Genomic DNA, 23,761 nt, shown 5'->3' on the forward strand with positions numbered 1-23,761 from the left:
AAACTCTCTCTTGTAGCTTGTGGTGGAAAATTACTATAAGTTAAAATCTGCTGATCATGTTATGTGAAATGCTTGTGAACTCTCACCAAAAGAACCACAGTGATCCCTCGTTTTTCGTTGGGGTTGCACAGTATAGAGTGCAGTATAGGGCGGAAAAGTGATGACAATTCTAGGGGCCCTGACCAACAGGGGACCCTCCACAATTTATTTATTGTTCATAGAAATAAAATAAAAATAAAAATCGGGGCCCTGTCAATTACAAAATTAATCATATTGTAATTTCAAAGATTGTTTTAAGCAGTAAAAATTTAATGTTCCCACTCCCAGACCAACAAACACACATCCATATTTTCCCTGAACCCCCCTATCTGCCAGGGCCTTGCAGAGATCACTCAATGGGCAAGTGCTCAAAAAAAGGGCACATCTAGCCACATTCTAAGACAGAATATTAACAAAGCCACACAGCTTTCATTTTAATAATTATAAATTACAAAATTGTAAGATATATAATAAAAGCTAAGGAAAATCTCTATATACAGCATACAACTATGCATATGTAATATATTTTATTAGTAATTTCTTTGTGAAGGTTTGTTTTGTTATAGGAACGTATTACAATATTCAAACCCACAATTTAACAAGATATGTAAATAAGAGCTAGACCACCAGACATATTTTATCTTTGCAGAATTACACTATTAAAAATATAAACAAGAGCACAATGCAACCTTTTAATGTACAGTAATCTAGAAAAAAGAGCTGCCTGTTTGCTGCACTTGCAGGGGCGATGAAGATGGTCCATTCGGGGAAGCAGCGCTGCATCAAACTTTAACGTGGAACTGCAGAAAAAAGAAAAAAAAAAAGAAAAAATTTAATTGTTAATGCATGTCACCATGAAAAAAGCCCACTAAGTTTTGCTTAAAAAAAACTTGTTTTAAAATTAAAATCACACATTTTTGTCTTAAGAAGTGAAAAAATTATTTACTAAAGAAACTTATTTGCACTTGTCAGAAATATTTTCTTTCTATTCTAAGTTTTTGTTTGTGACCCAAAGTTTTGCTTGTGATTCTCACATGATGATCGGAGCCAGGACCCAAAATCACAAAAAAAAAAATTTTCAAAAAATTTGAAGGTATGGCTTATAGTATGGTGCGCTCATAGTCCGGAAAATACTGTAATTGGTCTAAAAAGATTTTTTCAAAACAAATTAATTATCTGCAAATAATGCCATCTTTGAGTGTCTTTGCTGTAGTAGTGAGCGGTTTAATCATGTAATTTTATTATCACTAGATGGCAGTATGTACAGAGCATTTTACATTAAAACAAGAGAATTAGTGATGCATGAATGTTACCATATTCATGCATCACACACGACAGTGTTGTGGCACTGTTCAGGTGTATTTTTGAAGTGGACATGTTAGGTGCAATTTGAAATAAGAAAAGTAAAATATGATAAAAATAATTTTTTGTGCTTATTTGATTCCTATTAAAGACACTTTGATAAGAATGACTATATATGTAATATAGGCGGCTACAGAGTATCTTTGTTTACATTTTTGGTTGGTGGTGTGCCTCGAGATTTTTTCAATTAAGATAATGTACCTTGGCTCAAAAAAGGTTGAAAAACACTGGCATAAGCGATACTGAAGAATGACTGCTATCATTAACAATATAGGGAAGAAGCTTTATAGTTATCTTCCTTTGCTAGCAAAGTCATTAGCTAGCAGCTAGCGAATAGCACAACAACAGCCTAATGTCTGTATGATAAAAATACTGAATCGATAGATAAGAACAGTTTTTCCTCACCTGGCTGTCTCCTCCCGCTCAGTAGATCTTCAGAGTAAGCCCAGTGGCGGAGCCAGACTTTTAAAGTTGGGGGGCCAGGACTACCTCTGGGGGGGCAAAAGGCAAAATTTACGTGCGCACATATATATATATATATATATATATATATATATATATATATATATATATATATATATATATATATATATTATAAATATATATAAACACCTTTGACTGGTTCAAATGGAGACATGACAGACTTTACGCAAAGATTTCACTGCAGAGGCAACTAAAATCATTCAATAAAAATATCCTTTCTGAATATCATCTCATGGACATTGAACTAAATGCGTCTTTCTGACCGGGAGCTGACAGCGTGTAGAAGAGTGATGGACAGGACACCTTGGTTAGGAAAATCATTGCAAATCTTTAGTTGAAATGGCGCCTTTAACTCCAGTCTCCAGTACAGAACATAGAAAACCAAAGACAATGCAACGTTGTTTTAATCCATTTATAGTCTAAACAGAGGAGCCATCAGTTTATTTTGAGGAAGTAAATAAAGGTGCAGAAGTTAATTAGATCCATGCGCAGTCCGCTGCACAACCAATGCGGCGCCGCTGCGAAGAATTAAATTTAACTCGCCCTGCAGTTTTAACAAATGGAGCTGAAGATGTTACCCTCCCGCACCCAGAAGGAGAGCGATGCACAGAAGGAGCGCGGCAGACGTAACATCAGTCCATTTTGGAGAAGCGATACCATGCAAAAAATGAAAATAAAAAATCCTGGTAAAAACGCACGCCCGAACCCTGCACAGGGTTAAAAAGAAAAAAAAAGAAAAAAAATCTCGCAGAGTTCAATTGTTCGGTTTGGTTCATACAGATCCAAATGTTGATGAACCAGCGCAGATTTCTCTGCAGATGCAACCAGGAAGAATTTGTGAAGCTGTGCATTCAGACCGCAGCGGGTGAATTAATGGTAATTTAAGTGGAGTCACTTAATTTCATTTCTGTCCAGACTGTGATCAAGCGCAGCTGACACTTGGTGCGCAGGCAGTTTCAACTTTACACAAAGAGAACAGAGTCGAAAACATGCGCCGATTTATGTTTTCGCATCCACCTGAATAATGTGCAGTTGCGCCACTGCATACTAAGAACAATATCTGTCAGAGAATCACCTCTGATCTGAACGCTTTAACGAATCAAAGGCTTTGGAGCGTGTAGCGCAGCTGATCCGCTTCTGCGGGATTTTTCCTCTCACAGGCAGAAGGAAGTGATCAGGAAACGATCAGAGTTCTGCCGTCTTCTAATCACGTTATTTCGTGAAATGTTACCTGATTTCAAAAACGGTCTCGCAGAGAAATACTAAATGTTTCGTTTGATTACTACAAATTGGAAATAAAATTATTTTTTTCTTTGACAGACAACGAAAAATCTCTAGCACAACCTTTGCTCCAAACTACGAACATTGTCGGCCCCTCTTCGATTTTTTTTTTTTTTTTTTTTGTGTGGAGGATCAGTAAATAACTTCTTGGTGTTTTACAACCACCAGGTATGAAGTGCTTTAGCCTTTGAGTTGCACCACAGTGCAGCACATTTGAAACATACAGGGGATCAATGTCAGCTCGTTTTTATGAGTACAAGTACAAAGAAGGCTGGTATCGCGCCTGATGTAAATCTATTTATTTATGTCATCACATGGACTTATATAAAGTTTTATACATTTTTTTTCATATATTTATTATTGTTTTTCTTCTTTAGATATTAGGTTGGCTTAGAATGATTCCAAATAATGTACAGGAATGACCTGGTGCTGTTACATGTCAATCATCAGGGCGGGCCACTGGGGGGGCCAATCAGATGACACGGGGTGCACTTTTCCTCCCGGGCCCCCCTCTGGCTCCGCCTCTGAGTAAACCAGACGCAGAGGCTTGTCAGTGTCTGTTGTATTTCATTACCTCTTTGCTTAAACCGCTGAAGCAGAAACAATACTTCAACGTGGTTTTCCGTCATCTGACAAGAAGCAAGTCTACTCCACTTTATTCATCAAAAACTGTTCTGTAATCTGGAACGTTCGCTATGTTGAGCTCCGCAGTTAGCCGCCTTATCTCACTGCGTGAGAGGCAATTGCGTCATGCGTCACGGGTTAAAGGTCAAAGGTAACAAGGTGACCGGAGGGCATATATGTTGTACAAAAAAAAAACCCCAACAAAAAAACAAAAATAATTTTAGTACATGTTATTATGTGTAAGAAGAGGGCTTAGAAAATAATAATAAAAAAAAAAAAAAATTGACCAAAAGGGCACTTGGGGCAAGGAGCAAAAGGGGCAGGTGCTCAAACAACCTAGCCCCGCCCCCTGCACGTGCCTGCTATCTACAATATACGGTTCGTTCCTGCTTGGAGCGCTTCATTATGACTCTGTTAGCAGCAGTCAGTGGAAGACATGAATGATTGTTGTCAGTTACTATGCTGCTAAGAAAAGTTATAAAATCAGGTTTTCAAAAATAAAAAGAGAGAAAGAGAGAGGGAGAGAGAGAGAAAAAGGCAAGAGTGTCAATTTATAGCTCAGTTTTTCTCCAAGAGGTGGGTAGACTGTATGAGATTATCAGCCATTTAGCATAGTTACCTTAACTACAGACTAATTACCTCCACTTCACTAGCATTTAATGAATTAAGGAAAAAAACCCAACATATTCATATATTTAATTTGTCCTTTGTACCTTTTACCACTTAACAGATGAGTCGGTCAGCAGCAGCTCTAACCCATGTCCCTCCTGACCTATATTTTTTCCACATATTTGTTAAAACTGTTAAGTTGTGACATTATGGTATGAGAGGTAATCTGTGAAAAATCTATTCCCTCTGCTTTCTCTAGAAACAACCAGTCAGTGGCAGGAGAGGTTTAGTGCTATCAATCACAATCTCATGTGGCTCATCCTTCCTCTGCCTCCTTCTGTGCTATTCTGCAGCTAGTTAGACTGTTGTAAATGTTTAGTCTAGCAAGCATAGCTACCAATGATAGCAGATCAAGGATTTTCCTGTAACAATAATTTGCTTCTCCACCATTAGCCCATTTAGCAGTGAGTGAATGAGGTTCATTGACAGTGCTAAGACCCTCCTACTGGTTCTGATTGGTTGTTTTGGTCAGAAAGGTGCATTACTTTAACCAGTAATAGTAATTCAGGAAGGAGGTGGAGGAGATTGTTTTGACAATCTATCTCATAAAAAACTGTCACAACTGTCACAACATAGTGACAACTTTAATAAATATGGTGAAAACATATATTTTTTATTTAAGTTATATATTGCAGCTTGAATAAAATGCAACTACACAGCATTTTTTGAGAAGTCTGGATTGCTTCGTGTATATTTTGACTGTTGCTCATGGGGAGAGACATTTCAGTAATCTAAAACTAATATTACTACTATAATATTACTACCGTGTTTCCCCGATAGTAAGACACCCCCGATTGGGGGTTTCAGGGGGGTCGGCTAATATAAGCCTCTCCTGCCACTGACTGGTTGTTTCTAGAGAAAACACGGGGGTATTCTAGTTGCGCGCCGCCTCCTGCCCACGTCCGCACTGTACCCCTCTCCATACGTCACAGCGCCGTCCCCTGCACTTGTCACTGCCGCCTCCTGCTTAAAATACGGTAATGCACACAGTATTAATCATAAATCAGTAAAACATAAATGTTAATTTTATGGTTAAACATAAATGTTAATTTTATGGTTAAAACAAATTGGACAATTGTTTTCCAATATAAGACATACCCCGAAAGTAAGACATAGTGGGGCTTTTGGGGATAAAAAGAAAGTAAGACACTGTCTTACTTTCGGGGAAACACGGTAGTAATAATATTACTAGTTTTAGTAATCTAAAACTAATAGAAAAAAATTAAGCAAATTACTTGCATACTGTATGCAGACTGTATGCATACTGAATTCTACTCTTTGATGTAGAATTCCATCCATCCATCTATCCATCCATCCATCCATCCATTTTCTTCCGCTTATCCGGGGTCGGGTCGCGGGGGCAGCAGCTTCAGAAGGGAGGCCCAGACTTCCCTCTCCCCAGCCACTTCTTCCAGCTCCTCCGGGGGAATCCCAAGGCGTTCCCAGGCCAGCTGAGAGACATAGTCCCTCCAGCGTGTCCTGGGTCTTCCTCGGGGCCTCCTCCCGGTGGGACATGCCCGGAACACCTCTCCAGGGAGGCGTCCAGGAGGCATCCTGACCAGATGCCCGAGCCACCTCAACTGACTCCTCTCGACGTGGAGGAGCAGCGGCTCTACTCTGAGTCCCTCCCGGATGACCGAGCTTCTCACCCTATCTCTAAGGGAGAGCCCAGCCACCCTGCGGAGGAAACCCATTTCGGCCGCTTGTATCCGAGACCTCGTTCTTTCGGTCATGACCCAAAGCTCATGACCATAGATGAGGGTAGGAACGTAGATCGACCGGTAAATCGAGAGCTTCACTTTTTGACTCAGCTCTCTCTTCACCACGACAGACCGGTACAGCGCCCGTTTCACAACAGACGCTGCCCCAATCCACCTGTCGATCTCCCACTCCCTTCTTCCCTCATTCGTGAACAAGATCCCCAGATACTTAAACTCCTCCACTTGAGGCAGGGCGACCCCCCTGACCCGGAGAAGGCACTCTACCCTTTTCCGGCTCAAGACCATGGCCTCGGATTTGGAGGCACTGAGTCTCATCCCGGCCGCTTCGCACTCGGCCGTGAACCGCTCCAGCGAGAGTTGCAGATCACGTTCCGATGAAGCCAACAGGACCACGTCATCCGCAAAAAGCAGAGACGTGATCCCAAGGCCACCAAAACGGATCCCCTCAACACCTCGGCTGCGCCTAGAAATTCTGTCCATGAAAGTAATGAACAGAATCGGTGACAAAGGGCAGCCTTGGCGGAGTCCAACTCTCACCGGAAACGAGCCCGACTTACTGCCGGCAATGCGGACCAGACTCTGACACCGGTCATACAGGGACCTGACAGCCCGTATCAAAGGGCCCGGTACCCCATACTCCCGGAGAATCCCCCACAAGGCCCCCCTAGGGACACGGTCGAACGCCTTCTCCAAGTCCACAAAACACATGTAGACTGGTTGGGCGAACTCCCATGCACCCTCCAGGACCCTGCTGAGGGTGTAGAGCTGGTCCAGTGTTCCACGACCAGGACGAAAACCACACTGCTCTTCCTGAATCCGAGGTTCGACTATCCGACGGACCCTCCTCTTCAGGACCCCTGAATAGACCTTACCAGGGAGGCTTAAGAATGTGACCCCTCTGTAATTGGAGCACACCTCCGGTCTCCCTTTTTTAAACAGGGGGACCACCACCCCAGTCTGCCAATCCAGGGGAACTGCCCCCGATGTCCATGCAATATTGCAGAGTCGCGTGAGCCAACACAACCCTACAGCATCCAGAGCCTTAAGGAACTCCGGGCGGATCTCATCCACTCCCGGGGCCCTGCCACCGAGGAGCTTTTTGACCACCTCGGTGACCTCATCCCCAGAGATTGGAGAGCCCAACCCAGAGTCCACCGGCTCAGCTTCCTCAACAGAAGGCATGTTGGTGGGATTGAGGAGGTCTTCGAAGTATTCCGCCCACCGGCCTACAACGTCCCGAGTCGAGGTCAGCAGTGCACCATCCCCACTATAAGCAGTGTTGGTGCTGCACTGCTTCCCCCTCCTGAGACGCCGGATGGTCGACCAGAATCGCCTCGAAGCCGTGCGGAAGTCTTTCTCCATGGCCTCTCCAAACTCCTCCCACGCCCGGGTTTTTGCCTCAGCGACAACCCAAGCCACATGCCGCTTCGCCCGTCGGTACCCATCAGCTGCTTCTGGAGTCCCACAGGCCAAAAAGGCCCGATAGGACTCCTTCTTCAGCTTGACAGCATCCCTCACCGAAGGTGTCCACCAACGGGTTCGAGGGTTGCCGCCACGACAGGCACCAACAACCTTGCGGCTGCAACTCCGATAAGCCGCCTCGGCAATGGAGGCACGGAACACGGTCCATTCAGACTCAAGGTCCCCCACCTCCCCCGGAACGTGTCCGAAGTTCTGCCGGAGATGGGAGTTAAAGCTCTGTCTCACAGGGGACTCAGCCAGACGTTCCCAGCAGACCCTCACTACACGTTTGGGCCTGCCAGGTCTGACCGGCAGGCCCTACATTACTGCTCATGTAGAATTCATGAGCAATAAATATTGTACTAGTTATCTGTATTGGACCGAAGAAAGCCAGGCAGTTAGTTGCAAGCCTTTGAAATTATGACGCTTTTGATGGGTCAGATAGACTCAAGAAATTGTAACAGCAGCTGAGTGAGGGGGGCCCAATTTAAATTTTTGTCAAGGGGTCCAAAATTCCTGGCAGCACCCCTGCTTGTATTTAAATACCGTAACGTTATTGGCACACAGGTAGAGTAGGAGCTCGGAAACTGTTTAACCAACAGGACGCAGAACACAATGCACTGTGAAAAAAAACTGCACAAAATAATTCACGAAGCAGCGAGACTGCGAAAGATGAATGGCATTATAGCGAGGGATCACTGTATTTGGGTTACAAGTACATGGTTGGAAGTTGTTTCCCACAGCTGCATGAGAACCAGACTGTCTCACCCATTTGTTTTCAATTCCTTATCCTTGATATAAAACTCGTGTTGACTATGCCTGGCGGACCTTTCCATTCAGAATTACTTCATTATTGATTGTCCCACAAACTCTCTGTATTGTGCACAATATATGAATAAACCTGATTGAGTGATTTCACCTGAACAGTGCTATGTAATAATTTTTTTCCACGACAATTTGGTGCCGTGACCCGGATCCCTTGACTGGACATCCGAGGATGTTGATGAACAGCGTTTTGGTACCGACCTGGACTAAAAGTATTGATAAGTTTCCATCAGACTGGATCAGCTAGTAATTTTGAGTTCACTGTGTCTTCAGGATCCTGAACTATTCTCCTGACATAGATAGCAATCTGACTGATGATGTCGTTGCAAGAGCCTTCAACATGTGGAGTGATGTCACCCCTCTGACATTTACCCGCCTTTTTCAAGGCAATGCAGACATCATGATCTCCTTTGGAACAACTGGTATGTGCTCTTTTTTACATTTCTAAATCAAACCTTTTGCACTCTAACAAATTAAGAAGCTGAATTATAAAAATCAAACATTGATTTTTATATCAATGTTTGATTGATATAAAAATCATGTTTTTTTTAGACCACGGGGATCTATACCCCTTTGATGGTAAGGATGGCCTTCTAGCTCACGCCTTTGCTCCCGGTGTGGGCATTCAGGGGGACGCCCACTTTGACGATGACGAATACTGGACTCTGGGAAAAGGAAATGGTAACCACACCTCAGAAATCACGTGCTTATACCTTCCTCCTTCCTCTGGTGTTCTTTGCACAGATTTCCTTTAACACACAATCCAATCTGTCTTCTCAGTGGTGAAGACGTACGGTGGCAATGCGGGAGGTGCCATATGTCACTTCCCCTTCACTTACGGGGCGAAATCATACACCACCTGCATCACTGAAGGCGTAAACAACAGCGTGCCCTGGTGTGCAACCACAGCCGACTACAACCAAGACAGAAAATTTGGCGGCTGCCCAAGTGAACGTAAGCATGACAAAAATGACAAGCCTGAAGTTATCCATTATGTTTATGAGCTTGTGAAGGAAAACTGGAACTCATCCAACTACGCTTTCAACTGTAATCCTCACAGTCTCGTTCACTGTTGGTGGAAATGCGGGTGGAGTCCCCTGTGTCTTCCCCTTCACCTTCCTGGGTAAGATGTATAAGAGCTGCACCACCGACGGTCGCACCGACGGAAAACGCTGGTGTGCCACCACTAGCAACTATGACACAGACAAGAAATATGGCTTCTGTCCCAAACGTGGTGGGTAACAGGAAACAATGCGTGAAAATCCTGCCACAGTGGCTTGTTGCTTTGTTTAACCACAGTTATTTTGTCTCTGTTTGTCCAGACACTGCTGTAATTGGAGGAACCTCGGATGGAGATGCCTGCCACTTTCCTTTTGTGTACCGGGGCAAGGAATACCACTCATGTACTAGTGAGGGGAGGACAGACGGCAAATTGTGGTGTGCCACGACTGACAGCCATGATAGAGACCAGAAATTTGGCTTCTGTCCCAAACGTGGTGGGTAACAGAAAACACAAGGTGTGAAAGTCCTGCCACAGTAGTTTGTTGCTTTGTTTAACCACAGTTATTTTGTCTCTTTTTGTCCAGACACTTCTGTAATTGTGACAAGCCCAGCTGGAGATCCCTGCCACTTTCCTTTTGTATTTCAGGGGATACCATATGACGAATGTACGACTGATGGGAGGACAGACTTTAAATCGTGGTGTGCCACCACTGACAATTATGATAGAGACCAGACATGGGGTTTCTGTCCTGACCTGGGTGAGCAACAGGAATACAAGAATTTGTTCTGCGTTTATCATTTTATGTAATTTATGAAATTTCTAACCGGCTATCTTACAGGTTATAGCCTGTTCCAGGTGGCTGCCCACGAGTTTGGACACTCACTGGGTTTGTACCACTCCAACGTTAGAAACGCTCTGATGTACCCTCAGTACAGCTATGTGGAGGATTTCTCCCTGGATCAGGACGACATTGATGGCATTCAGTTCCTCTACGGTGAGCTGACAACTCAGTACTCTTTCACAATGAATCTTGTCAAACACATGAAAACTTTGCCTTAACCAAGAACATTTCCATATTTTGCAGGAAATACACCAGGCCCTGGTCCTACTCTCAACGCTGCAGTAATACCTAATCCGACTAGTTCATCTGTCGTGACAGTGTCACCCATTGTAGATCCCACCAAAGACCCCTGCAAGATGCTCAAGTTTGACACCATCACTGTGATTCAGAAACATCTGCATTTCTTCAAAGATGGGTAAGCAAATAGCTAGTTCTACTTATGCTCTAGAAACATAACCTATTGAGGTGCTAATCTTGCATTTCTGGTTGACAGGTATTTCTGGAAGGTATCAAGCAAGACAGATGTAGGTCGAACAGGACCATTTTCCATTTCTCAGAGTTGGCCAGCTCTACCTGCTGTCATTGACTCTGCCTTTGAGGATGTTCAGACCACAAAAATATACTTCTTTTCAGGTAAGGATTGTTCTTATAAGAGCTTATCAGAGCACTGAAATGTTAGACAAAGAGTTGTAATCATATTTTATTGTTACATTAGGAACCAGGTTCTGGGTGTACACAGGAAGCAGTGTGCTAGGTCCCCACAGTATTGAGAAGCTTGGTTTGCCCCCAAGTGTACAGAAGGTGGAGGGAGCGCTGTATAGAGGGAAGAGCAAAGTGCTTCTCTTCAGCGGAGAAAACATTTGGAGGTGAGTAGAAATTGCTCCCTTTTTTAGACAAAATCTGTAAATTAACCCATCTTGTTAAAGGACATACAGTAGATCTCAATCTCTCTCTGATCCCTACAGGTTTGATCTCAAGACCCATATGATTGACAAAGGATACCCCAAATATACCGACACCATCTTTGGAGGTGTCCCTAATGATGCTCATGATGTGTTCCAGCACAAAGGTAAACATGCCTTCTACAACAAAGCTCGGGAACACAAATGCACAAACGTCAACAAAACATGGCATACATTGTGGTCGTTGTAACATCAACGTTTTGTCTTTCAGGCAACATTTATTTCTGCAGAGATCTTTTCTACTGGCGCCTGAATTCTCGCAGGGAGGTGGACCACACCGGCAATGTGAAGTATGATCTTCTGAAATGCCCAAAATAATAAAGAAATAACAACTGAGATACATGCACAGATGGGCAGTGAGGCTGGAGCAACCAATTGTTTCTTTGTGCAGGTGACTGAAAGACTGTGATGCAGTGTTTGTGCATCATGATTTTGTATGATGCATGTGCTTTATGCAATGTGAACGACTGACTTCTATTGAATTTGGCTGATTATTACTCATACAGCATTGGACTGAATGCAAGTCAAAGGCCCAGAAGGAAAAACAACCGTCGTTTGCAATCAGTCTAACATGCTGTGAACTGATGACCATAGTGGCCTGTAATTTGAGACCCATACAAGTAAATTCAACACATGCTTTCTGGATAAAAAAAATTCATGTCTGACTGGTTCAGACCCTTGTCAGTATTCTAATCATTTTATTTTTTTGGTATTTATAACAACATCTAATATTATTATTTTATGTCATGAGCCTATTTGTTTTGTGTGGTTTCATGAGTTTTTCTGAAATTGGTTTCAAAGCCATAATATTAATCATAATTAAAATTATTTATAAAACTAATAATTTTGTACAAATATTCCAGCTTTCAATGCAATAAAAATGATGTGAGAACATTCTTCCTTTGTCAGCGTCTTTATCATTTGCAAATACTTTAAGTATGGTGGTGGGAGCATTATGTTGTCGAAATTGGTGGAGTTCATAAAACAAGAACATTCCATGGAAACAATGAAGCAAGACATTATTTACAAAAACTTAGAAAGAAATTAGACAAAATGAAGATGGTGAGTGAGAAGCAGATGAGTGTATATGGATATACATTGGTGATGTTAGAGGAGAATGGCAGACTAGTCAGAATGAAAGAAAGATAAATAATTAAGCAAGTAATGTTGATGTACATTTGTAAACGCACTGAATCTTGAAGTAGATTGGCTACAGCAAACTGTCACACCAAGCACTAGTGACAAGTAGGAACAGGAAAGTGAGGCAACAATTCACACAGACTCATCAAAATTGGACAGCGACAAATTGGAAATATGTTGTCTTGTCAAATGAGTCTCAATTTCAGATGCAACACTGACACAATAGACTCAGAATAATAAAATAGCATGAATCCATACTGCCTTGTGTGGATAGTGTGGAAAGGAAAAGCTAAATCTTCCACACACAAACAAAAATTTTGTCTGACCCTTACTGGTTAAAATATTAAACTTTCCTGTGCCTTATTATAAGATTCTGTCCTTCAGATTTCATTTGCGTGAATGCGTGTTCAGCATCTTGCTTTTCCCTCTTTGTGGCGACATCAAAACTATGATTGATACTGAGCTGGCAGGAGGGAGTAAACAGATGGCTCTTTTTGTCTTCATAGACACAGACTCCCAAAACCAGATTCAGTCAAGCTGCGCAGGAAACTAATTACCTGTTACAGAAATCTGTGTCGCAATGTTAAAGAACGTTTATTTTTTACATTTAAACCTTAAGAAAATCCAAATATTGCATAAGTCCATTCACCTTTTATTTCTATAATAAAAATATTGATTCAGTGAAAAATATTTCTATGTGCTGCACAATATATTTACTCTGTTCTTGCTTGAAGCTCCTTCTGCATTCAAGGCATGTAAGGTAATGCAATCTTTATTTTCAGGTTAAAAACTGACAATTTTTAAGACGATAAACTACCGTATTTTCTGCACTATAAGGCGCACCTAAAAACCTTCAATTTCCTCAAAAGCCGACAGTGCGCCTTATAATCCGGTGCGCCTTATATGTAGACCAATATTGAGCCACAACAGGACTAGCAACTGACCTTACCACAGGGGCCTTGTGTCATTGGCTAATGCCCATTTTACGTCACAGCGTAGCTAACACGTGCGTGACCGTCTCACAAACACAAGCTACAGTAGTAAACACATGCTAATGTACATTGTGGACCATCAAAACCATGAATGCCGACTTACCCAGCCTTGCAAGAACAATAGGCATCAGTGATCTTGTCCACGGCTATATTTATGCTGAGGGTGTGAGGATGCTGGGATAGTTGTTAGAACTGGTTTGGTAATAAAGTTTGATAATACATTTAAAGCCCGGGGGGGAGGGGCAGGGGAAGAGAGACAGAGACTGCAGCGGCAGCTTGTCGTGGTCTGTGTTACCCAGAAAGCAGTTGGGCACAATATCGCAACACCAACACCGTGAGTGAAACAATGACTGGGCCAGCCTACTATATAAAGTACTTGGGGACGTGTAATAATAGAGTGTGAAGCGTCTATTCTATGCGCCTTATAATGTGTAATATATGAAAAAAGTCCTAAAATAGGCCATTTAATACGGTAGTTGGTTCCATAAACTAGCTCTCTTTTTAGCTCAGGTACTATTTTTCTGAAGTTGTCTCTGTTTCAGGAGTGGTTTATTTTCCAAACTTTTCTACACTGGGGACTTCAGCTCTTTCAATCAGCTACAAATGGGCTACAATGACAACATAAGCAGCAACAACAGCTAACACATGGGTCAACATGATGCTTTTATCTATTCTAAAGCTATGCCAAACTATAAGAATGTTAATAGTAACAATATGCTTTACTTTAGTGATGTGTATTATTTAGGTTGATCTTTGCATCTTAGCACTCCACAATTACAAAGTGGTGACCCAAAATGGGGTCTCCACCCAGACTTTGGGTTCCACTGGCTTAACTCAAGTAAAGTGCTAGTTGTTGCCCATTCCTGGATATGTCTGGTAGCTCGTGAAGCACTAACTCCACGCCTTGCGAGTCTTCTTCTATCCCACCCTTTTTCTTCCAATAAGCTTCACATTATTATGCATTGAGACAGCACGCTCTGTGCAGCCAGCTTCTTTAACAATGACTGAGTATGTTAAGGACCGCCGACTGGATAGATGCATTGCAAATTAGCTCGGTATTAGCAAATTGCAAATTATAAATGTTACAGTTTTGGGTCTTATGTATACTCAACAATTGTTCCCATTCAAACAAGCAACAACCAGACAAACTAGTCTACTCAAAATAAGTTTTCATCCGTCTTATACAATAGCATACTTTTTCAAGAAACTGATACACATCTGCCTTCATTCAATAAACCAGTAAATAAATTTACTTTCATGAGAAACTTCTAATTTGCGAGTAACAAGGCTGAAATAATATCTGAAAAAAAAACTGTATATGGCAAATCAATTTCTTTCTTTCATACTTTTTCCTCCTTTTACTGCTTTGTTAAACAGATACTGAAAGATGCCGGGTAACGTAGGGTAACTAACACAAAAGCCTGTGTTCATCATCATCAAATGTGCGCACGTCTCCCCCTAGTGTTTAAACACCACAATAACTTCTGAGTCTTAATGAAATTGCAGCTGCCTATGTATTTTCTTGATATGGACTGAAAAATGTAAAATCTGTTTTATTTTTTTTTCAAGCAGCTGAAAAGTGCATAAGAAACATGATTACTATTCATTCTTCACTACAAATACAACAGAGTTCCACCGATCAACTATATTAAATGGCATAATGAGGATTATGGTGGAAAAAATCAATTAAAAACAATCTTTTAAAATCACTTATAGTACAATTAGCTTTCCGAGACAGGTCATTGTACAAAACCATTTACCAGAAGAAAACCATTTACCAGTAGCACAAATGTGCCACTAGATGGCAGACGTGGGACATTACGAGACTGATGGTGCAACAGTTCTGTGTGGAAAAATCTTCCCTCCATTCGGATGAGAGCTACCAGCACAGCATCACCTTCTCCTCTGGCTCACTTGTTTCTCCTGTTAAAACAGGTTATTTGGATCTGCCCGCCTGTCCCTCCACCTGGGACCTTAACAATTACAATAAAGAACAAACAGGGCCAGCTCAAGCCTCCTTTGGGCCCTAATCAGTCTTTTGATAGACTGAAAAATGTAAAATCTGTTTTGTTTTTTTCAAGCAGCTGAAAAGTGCATAAGAAGCATGATTACTATTCATTCTTTACTACAAATGTAACAGAGTTCCACCAATCAACTATATTAAATGGCATAATGAGGATTATGGTTAAAAACATCAATAAAAAAAAATCTCTTAAAATCACTTATAGTACAATTAGCTTTCCGAGACAGGTCGTTGTACAAAAACCATTTACCAGAAGACTTAACATGCTGGGTTTCCAGAAATTATTACATATATATATATATATATATATATATATATATATATATATATATATATATATATATATATATATATATATATATATACATATATATATATATGTATATATATATATATATATATACATATATATATATATATATACATATATATATATGTATATATATATATATACACACACACACACACACACACACACAAATATTTATTTTTACTGCAAACTTTCTATATCAGGCTTATTTAGAGTGAAGCCTTAAATTCTCTGATCAAATTTTTAATCTGATCAGAGAAATGCACCAAAGGAATTTGATTATCACATATTTGTATTTTATTTAATAAATTGTACAAACTACAAGGTATTTCTAGAAACAGGAATTGAAATTCAAACATTGAAATTATGTGACTTCCACATTGTTTCTGTGACCAAACAAAGTGTGGTCGCATTTCTTTGGTTAAATTGTGATTTTAGTTTTGGATTTTACCCTGTTTTGAAATGTTTGGGGCAATGTCACGCAGTAGCACAAATGCGCCACTAGATGGCAGACGTGGGACATGACGGGACTGACGGTGCAACAGTTCTGTGTGGAAAAATCTCCCCTCCATTCGGATGAGAGCTACCAGCACAGCATCACCTTCTCCTGTGGCTCACTCGTTTCTCCTGCTAAAACAGGTTATTTGGATCTGCCCGCCTGTCCCTCCACCTGGGACCTGCAACAATTACAGTGAAGAACAAACAGGGCCAGCCCAAGCCTCCATGGGGCCCTAAGCAGTCTTTTGATGTCCGCCTCAGAGGCCACATTTTGAAAGGAAGTTGGACTCTACCTATTAAAGTTTTAGGTACTCAGCATCATGGATGTAGCTTTGACTTGTTCGCGACTGAATTCACCGTTTTTTTTTGGTCAAATATCTCACGACAAAATTAAACTGACGACGACCTACCAAGCCGAGTGTGTTTAAAGGGGAAAGGGCAGCCGTATTCAGTGTGGCCCACTTTCTTTTTTTTTAACATCCATTTTTAATCAAGCTGTGTTTGCACCAGTTTCAATTGATTAACTCTCAAGTTTCCCACTTGAAGAAAGTCATAATTCCGTTTTCAGCATGCAAAACAGTCGTTCCCATTGTGGTTTTTTTGCCAAATATAATTGCTAGGCCCCAGGTCAGACTGCTCCGAACTTTTCTTTGAGGTTCTTGAACCCATATTTTCAGTGAGACGTCTCTCCACTGGCTTTCTTTCCTTCAATGTGTAGAAATGCTAAAAATCACCCACTATCTTCCTTTGGATAGTTACTTTGTTTCTTTGGGCGAGAAAAAAAGAAAACCATCACTATCTTCTGATAGTTTCTTTCTTTACATTCTCTCCTTAAAGGTGGAAAAAGATTAAAAATACCCACTATCTGCCTTTTAGATAGTTACTTTATTTCGTTAAAGATGGAAAAAGATTGAAAATACCCGCTATCTCCCTTTTAGATAGTTACTTTATTTCATTAAAGGTGGAAAAAGATTAAAAATACCCACTGTCTGCCTTTTAGATAGTTACTTTATTTCATTAAAGATGGAAAAAGATTGAAAATACCCACTATCTGCCCTTTAGATACTTTCTTTCGTTAAAGGTGGAAAAAGATTAAAAATACCCACTATCTACTCCTTAGATAGTTGAGTTTAGTTCACCAGCAATCGGAGCCTGTCCCAGCAGATATGAAAAAAACAAACAAAAAAAAAAAAACAATTGAAACAGTCCTCACCCAATAAATTTATTGAGGTTCTTATGGATCCGGTCGGTCGGCAGTCGCAGGGACGAGACCTCCAGCTCCCCTCGTTCAATTTGGAGGTGAGCTGAAGACAAACTCCTCAGATTGGCCAATGCATTCGATCTCTTGTCGCCCTTGACCTCTCCACCTCGCTGGATCCTGTTCGTAACGGCAAACTGTTGTGGAAATGTTCCTTTAACAAAGAGTGAGGCAAAACTGTTTCAAGAACCAGACAAAGAATATATTCTTAATCAGTATTTATTCGAAGGCTCAACAGTGTTCAAACGTTCACTGAATGCAGTCAGGAGAAAGAGTCCCGAGCAGAACACAACTTACAGTTTTATAGGTAGAGGTTCATTCAGATCACATAGTTTGGTAATCTACTTGGTTACAGGGACAGACAGCAGACAGGACAACAGACACATGTGTCTTCTTCACTAGGAGCCAGGAGAGATAAAGGAACAATTCAATGACTTCATTGTATTGCTAAGGCCAATGACTCCATTGTCATGTTAAGCTCAGAAAACCTGCTTCAGAAGGATCTTAATGATTCAGCTAATCAGAGTAACCTTAAATTTTGCCACTACAAGCTCCACCCACCCCAGGGACGGGAGATGGTCGGACCAGTCCTTCTGCAAAAACAGGAGTCTGATGGTGACCCCAAGGCGTCTGAAGACCAAGTATGGTTCTGGCACAATCTCCACGTAGTCCTTAATTGTAGATATCAACTCATTCCAATGTGCAAGGTCCATGTTGTAGATTATATTTCTTTTTCCTTTTTTGAGTTCCTCACCGCAGTTACTTTTGGTCAGGTTCTTCTGTCATGATATGCGGTGAAGGTGGTGAGGCAGACTCAGCAGACCCAGGTTTTAGGGAATGAAATGATTAATTTAATGATGAAAACAAACAATCCAGGCAGCACCGAAAGCTAAGGCTCAAAACTGGTAGGAACTGGTAAGACAAAACTAATGACAGACTTGACTGCAGACTGGATGTGACAAGGACCCAACAAGGAACACAGGTAGGTTTAAATACACAGGGAGACAATCAGGAGAAACAACCGACAGCTGGGGACAATCAAAGGGTTAATGGGACAACAAGAAGACTCAACAGAACACAAAATCCTAAATAAACGCACAAAAAACCCAAATCACTACAAAGCCCATCTTATTCCCTAATGTTATATTCATCAGCAAAGGTTTAAAAATCAGCCTCTGTCCTCTTCTGCTCTACAGTGAGAGGTTTGACTGACAGACCGAACCAACAGGTCAGGTCTCCACATTTACAGTTAATATTCATACCCACTGTTTCAACTCACCAACTTTCTTGCTATATTCAGCGACATTTCAGACCAAAAAAAATTATTTCAGCTAAAATCAAAATCGGTAGGTCAGGCTTTTTAAAGATCAGTAAACAGGGATCGGCGAGAAAATTGCAATCGATGCAGCCCTAAACACATATTCATGAGATTCTTTGATTAAATAAATTTCTCTTAATCGTTACTCCAATAGCTAAAAAATTTATTTATACCAGGTGAGTCTTTCTCCCCTGAGAATGTGGACCGGTACCGGTACTGGACTGATTCTGAGCCTTCAAATAATTTTAACAGAAGTTTCACATAACTTAGAAGTTGATGTAACAATGTTTGTTTTAGCCACAAAATGATTCTGCTCAGCAGCAAACAACATATCCTCAACTACAGCATAGAGCAGCTCATCGACGCAGCAGCTGTGTAGCCTGACGTAAAAAACCTTTTGCTACACAATGTCAAACATCGAGAAATTTTAATTATTGTTACCAAACGTTATCAAACACGGCGTTTTGAAGCCAAAAATACCTCAGAAATATACAGAGCCAACCATGATAATCAACTCATTTAAAGTTTAAACTCAGTGTCACACAAACACAAAGAGCCTGGCATAAATGTTTGGCTGCTGAACTGGACCGTTCCAGGTCGCTATCAAGCTAGTAGCTTTACTAATCTTTTACATTACATTACATTACCAAGGCACATTAAAACAAACCTTTATCTTGTTTTTTCTGTTCTTTTTGTTTTTTCCCTCCATGAAGGATAAGTCCTTTATTGAGACATCGTTTTGCTTTTTCCATAAAATAATGATTTCTACATTCATTATCAAATATATATTTTTTGTAAAAACAAATCACTTCATATTGAAATTTGTGTCTTTATTATAATGACATAGAAATTATTACTAAAAAAATCCGCTCCACTGAGGGGTGGCCCTTTAAGCTGCTGCTTGGTTTGATGTTGCCTTGGGTCGGCCCTGTCTACCACCATGCATCTTACATATCCATTTTGCATCACCCACAATAGTGATGCTCTTATTTTTCTCTGTCAAGTTCGTAGTTGAACACACAAATTGTTTTTAATAAGAAGAGAAATGTTATAGCAAAATCTCAATAAGCAGCTTTTTCTTAGCAGTGCTATACAAAGAAGCAAAATCGCCGAACACATTGCCGAATCGCTGCCTCTGTTCTCAGCCTGTTTCCGTAGCAGTGGATTTCCTCCGGCATTATTTTTCTCCAACAAATTATTCCAGTGAACGAAGCACGTACAGCTTCCTTTTAACCTCCGTCTTCCCATTTCTGACGCTGGATCTTCAATATCCTCAAGCTTTGAAATAGCAGACAGCTACAAACCGTGTGTTAGCTGTAGTGGCTAAGTTTTGGCTACAGTCCGCTGCCGCCTTGATATCAGCAGGAAAATTAAAAAACTAAGCACCAGATGGTACTGGCTAATTACTGGACACAACGGCACACAACAAAACTCGATTGTTGTACCAGTAGCTCGCAGATATTTTAAGTTTTGCGTCTTTTTCATGGTACAGATCTTGCAGCTTTGGCCAAAAACAATAGGAGCAAGCAGGACCCGGAACCAATCTATGTGGCATAAATTCAAACGGAAATACGTCACCACCTCTCGTGGCATATACCCCATTTAAGAAATTTAAACAGTGTCAGAGCAATATAATATCACCACGTAAAGCTAATTTTTAAAGTTTAATACTTTTATAACAAATTTATGTCAGATCATGATTTATTGGTTAATGTCAAGTTGTCATAACAAAGACATTTTGAATAATGTCAACTTTGTATTAAAAGTGTCATAATTTACCGAATTACACTTTATGACAGTCATAAATATTCATGAAGACTTATTCATGTTTGCGACAAGTATTTACGACAGTATCATGTCAGTCTTATTCACACCCCGTCAAATAAAGTGTTACCTGTGGATGTTTTAGAAATTCCCCCAGCCTGTAAATTTCTGCACAGAACTGATGTTACAGTAGGCGGGAGCGAGGGTTTGATGACTAAGACTCTACTCTGTATAAATACAACATCTACAACCCCAACCAGCAGCACAGTTCAGACAGGCAGCAACAGGGACCAACTTCCAAAACACAGAAGACATCACTGAAGTGGAAACTTTGCCGATCTTCTGAAATTTGTTTTTTCTTTTGACTTTGGTTTATACGTGATTATCTGTCTTTGAAGTTAGGTTTTGCATTTTTGTTGCATTTTGTGCCGCAGCAGAGCTCGCCATGAGGTGCTGTGCGTTAGTGGTGTGTTTACTTTTGGGAATAGGCGTACAGAACGGATGGAGCCGTCCTGTCAAGTCGGTCCTTGTCACCTCCCCAGGGAACATCGTCAAAAATGTGGCAGATGTGGAGCTGGCACAAGTGAGTAGCAGATGGTTTATTCTTCTCTACATAGTCTGAGACTCCCAGAACAGAGTTTTAATAAAGTTGTTCAGGGAAAACAAATAACCTGAACAGAGACTGATATCACAATGTTAATGAAAATTTTTACTTTCTAAATTAAAGCTACAGATGTTTTTTATGAAAGCAATTTATAAATGTCACAAAACACAAATTGAGAATGGGAGTGTTTGGCTGAGCTCTTGATGTGCTCTATCGTTTTTGACAGAGTTATCTGAAAAAGTTTGGTTACATGGCAACGGAGCAGCACGGTGACTTCCGGTCCAAGGTGTCCATAGCAAAGGCTCTGAAGAAGATGCAGAGACAGATGGGTCTGAAGGAGACTGGAAAACTGGACAAGCCGACACTGAAGGTCATGAAGCGACCTCGCTGTGGTGTTCCTGATGTGGCAGATTACAACGTATTTCGTGGGGTACCCAAATGGGACCATAATAATATTACATACAGGTGAGTGGAAGGAAAAAATACTATGTGTCATTAGATTAATGATTACAGAGTGAGATATTTTTTATTCAACCAAATATGCTCTAGTTAAATATATATATAAAAAACTTTATTTAATAAAGCATTGATTTTTAAGGCAGTTTCAGAATTTTAATTTTTTTGAAAATAGCTCTTTATACAAAAAAATCAGACGTTCAAATGGCATTGGTTAATGCAAGGGCAGTGGTTCCCAAACTTTTTCTTCTGCGCCCCACCAGTGGTTTCCAAACATTTTCTGAGCCACCCCTATGGATTACAAATGGCTGTCTGGTTGAAACGACGCGTGTGAGGGGGGGGACATCGACTTTTTTGGGGGCAAAATGAATGTACGTAGCTGAAAGTAGACACCAACATCGGTAGCCTACAAGGTACTTGTTAAGCTTAAGGTTCTGTTTTGATATTAGCTAGTCATCTTTTAGCTAACATTACCTGCATCCAACAGCTTTACTCAACTCAATCGGTTAGTTTGGAGGGAAAAACTGTGAAAAGTTCTTTGCGTTTTGCTGCCGTGATTCTAACACAAACCTACGTAGCTCCGCACAGCAGCAGCAGGTCTCCTTCACAGGTGGAAACCCAGCGCGAGCGTCGTAGCGCTCATGTTGCGTTTAAAGGCGGCTCGGAAAAACAGGTAACAACATGTTAACAACGGATTAAACAGTTTTAACTGCTGATAAAAGTGACAGAGGACACAAATATGGGAAGTGTGGAAGCCTCTACTGTATCAATTATACATAGGAATAACAGAGAGTTGGCCATTCTAAGGTAAAAACCCAGCGCATACAGTGTTCATGTTTTTTTTTTTTTTTCATCCAGACGGCTTCCCGCGCCCCCCCTGCAATGACGCCCCACAGTTTGGGAACCTCTGTGCAAGGGGAAGTTTAAATAATGTTAACTTAAAATGTCTGAAAACATGCAAGTAAAGAAAACAGTAAAAACTGACACACTACCCTGTGCCTTTTGCGATTTCACCAGAGATGTTTTTACTATGGAAGATTATATCTTTAATAAAAACCATTTCACAGCCTAAAATCAAAAGCAAATTATATTATGACATGTTGTGCTACACACACACAACTATAGTTTCAGAAAACTCTCTCTTGTAGCTTGTGGTGGAAAATTACTATAAAATCTGCTGATCATGTTACATGAAATGCTTGTGAACTCTCACCAAAAGAACCACAGTGATCCCTCATATATATGTGTGTGTGTGTATATATATATATATATATATATATATATATATATATATATATATACAAACATATTGTGTGTGGCTCCAAATCCAGGCCTCCATTGGTTAATAAATTTGATTTCCATTGATGATTTTTGTGTGATTTTGTTGTCAGTACATTCAACTTTGTACAGAACAAAGTATTCAATGAGAATATTTCATTCATTCAGATCTAGGATGTATTATTTGAGTGTTCCCTTTATTTTTTTGAGCGGTGTATATATACCGTTGAGTGAACCAAAGTCTTGGGTGCCTCATGTTGATATTGGAGGCAGACGATGTAGATGTAGAAGATGAACACTGTCCTGTCTGGAATGTTGGCTAGACCCTCTCAAAGACAATATGGCCTTCAATGCTGACTGTTACAGTGCTGTTTCCACGTCCGGGTTCGGAATAGACCCTTTTCACAGTGACGTCAGACAATGGCCGCCATAACTCAAAGCGGTGTATCTTTACTTCCGGTGTGATTTTGCTTCGGGAAACCTGACTGAAAAATTCACGGATACTCATTATCTTAAGAATATCATAAAAGGTAAGGTAAATAATAACAGCGTAAGTGTTAGATAGCTGTTATTACTCATTGTCAATTCACCATTCTCTGACTGTGTATAAAATAAACAGCCTCCGATTGGAGAATAAACCAGCTAGCAGCAGCTTTAGCCACAGTTGGGAAAATATATACACCGCTGTCTGTCAGTTTTGTAACGTTAAAAAGTTAATTTTCTGTATTAACTGTAATAAAACAGTATTTACATATTAGCCTTTGTCAGTCATTGTCAATTTACCATTCTGTGTTTAAAGGAACCAGCCTCCGATCGGACAGTAAACCAGCTAGCAGCAGCTTTAGCCAC

General features: G+C 40.7%; 1 protein-coding gene and 2 pseudogenes across 1 annotated transcript; 1 reads left to right on the top strand and 2 right to left on the bottom strand.

The window, feature by feature from the left end:
• LOC148158374 (dnaJ homolog subfamily C member 16-like) overlaps positions 1–2,517 on the bottom strand; it is a 7,186-nt pseudogene extending 4,669 nt beyond the window's left edge.
• An 881-nt stretch (positions 2,518–3,398) lies between these two features.
• Positions 3,399–12,165, top strand: LOC106913279 (matrix metalloproteinase-9-like). Its single transcript, XM_088007513.1, has 12 exons — positions 3,399–3,439; positions 8,739–8,887; positions 9,018–9,146; positions 9,246–9,419; positions 9,526–9,699; positions 9,788–9,961; positions 10,307–10,462; positions 10,553–10,724; positions 10,803–10,942; positions 11,025–11,175; positions 11,275–11,378; positions 11,483–12,165. The coding sequence occupies exons 1-12, from the start codon at positions 3,399–3,401 to the stop codon at positions 11,587–11,589; spliced, it is 1,671 nt and encodes a 556-aa protein (XP_087863639.1). The 3' UTR covers positions 11,590–12,165.
• Positions 12,166–17,443: 5,278 nt separating this feature from the next.
• Positions 17,444–23,761, bottom strand: part of LOC148158375 (uncharacterized) — a 10,854-nt pseudogene continuing 4,536 nt past the window's right edge.

The sequence above is a fragment of the Poecilia mexicana genome, unplaced genomic scaffold (genome assembly GCF_051168715.1).
Source record: "Poecilia mexicana isolate PSO_F unplaced genomic scaffold, ASM5116871v1 scaffold_7, whole genome shotgun sequence".
In the NCBI taxonomy this organism is placed as follows: Eukaryota; Metazoa; Chordata; class Actinopteri; order Cyprinodontiformes; family Poeciliidae; genus Poecilia; species Poecilia mexicana.

Bases quoted from the DNA above. Each gene is read 5' to 3' on its own strand.
- LOC106913279 (XM_088007513.1), top strand. From the start codon at position 3,399: ATGTCAGCTCGTTTTTATGAGTACAAGTACAAAGAAGGCTG. The intron at 9,700-9,787 runs GTGGGTAACAGG...CTGTTTGTCCAG, and splicing joins TGGCTTCTGTCCCAAACGTG to ACACTGCTGTAATTGGAGGA. The intron at 10,943-11,024 runs GTAAGGATTGTT...TTGTTACATTAG, and splicing joins AAAAATATACTTCTTTTCAG to GAACCAGGTTCTGGGTGTAC.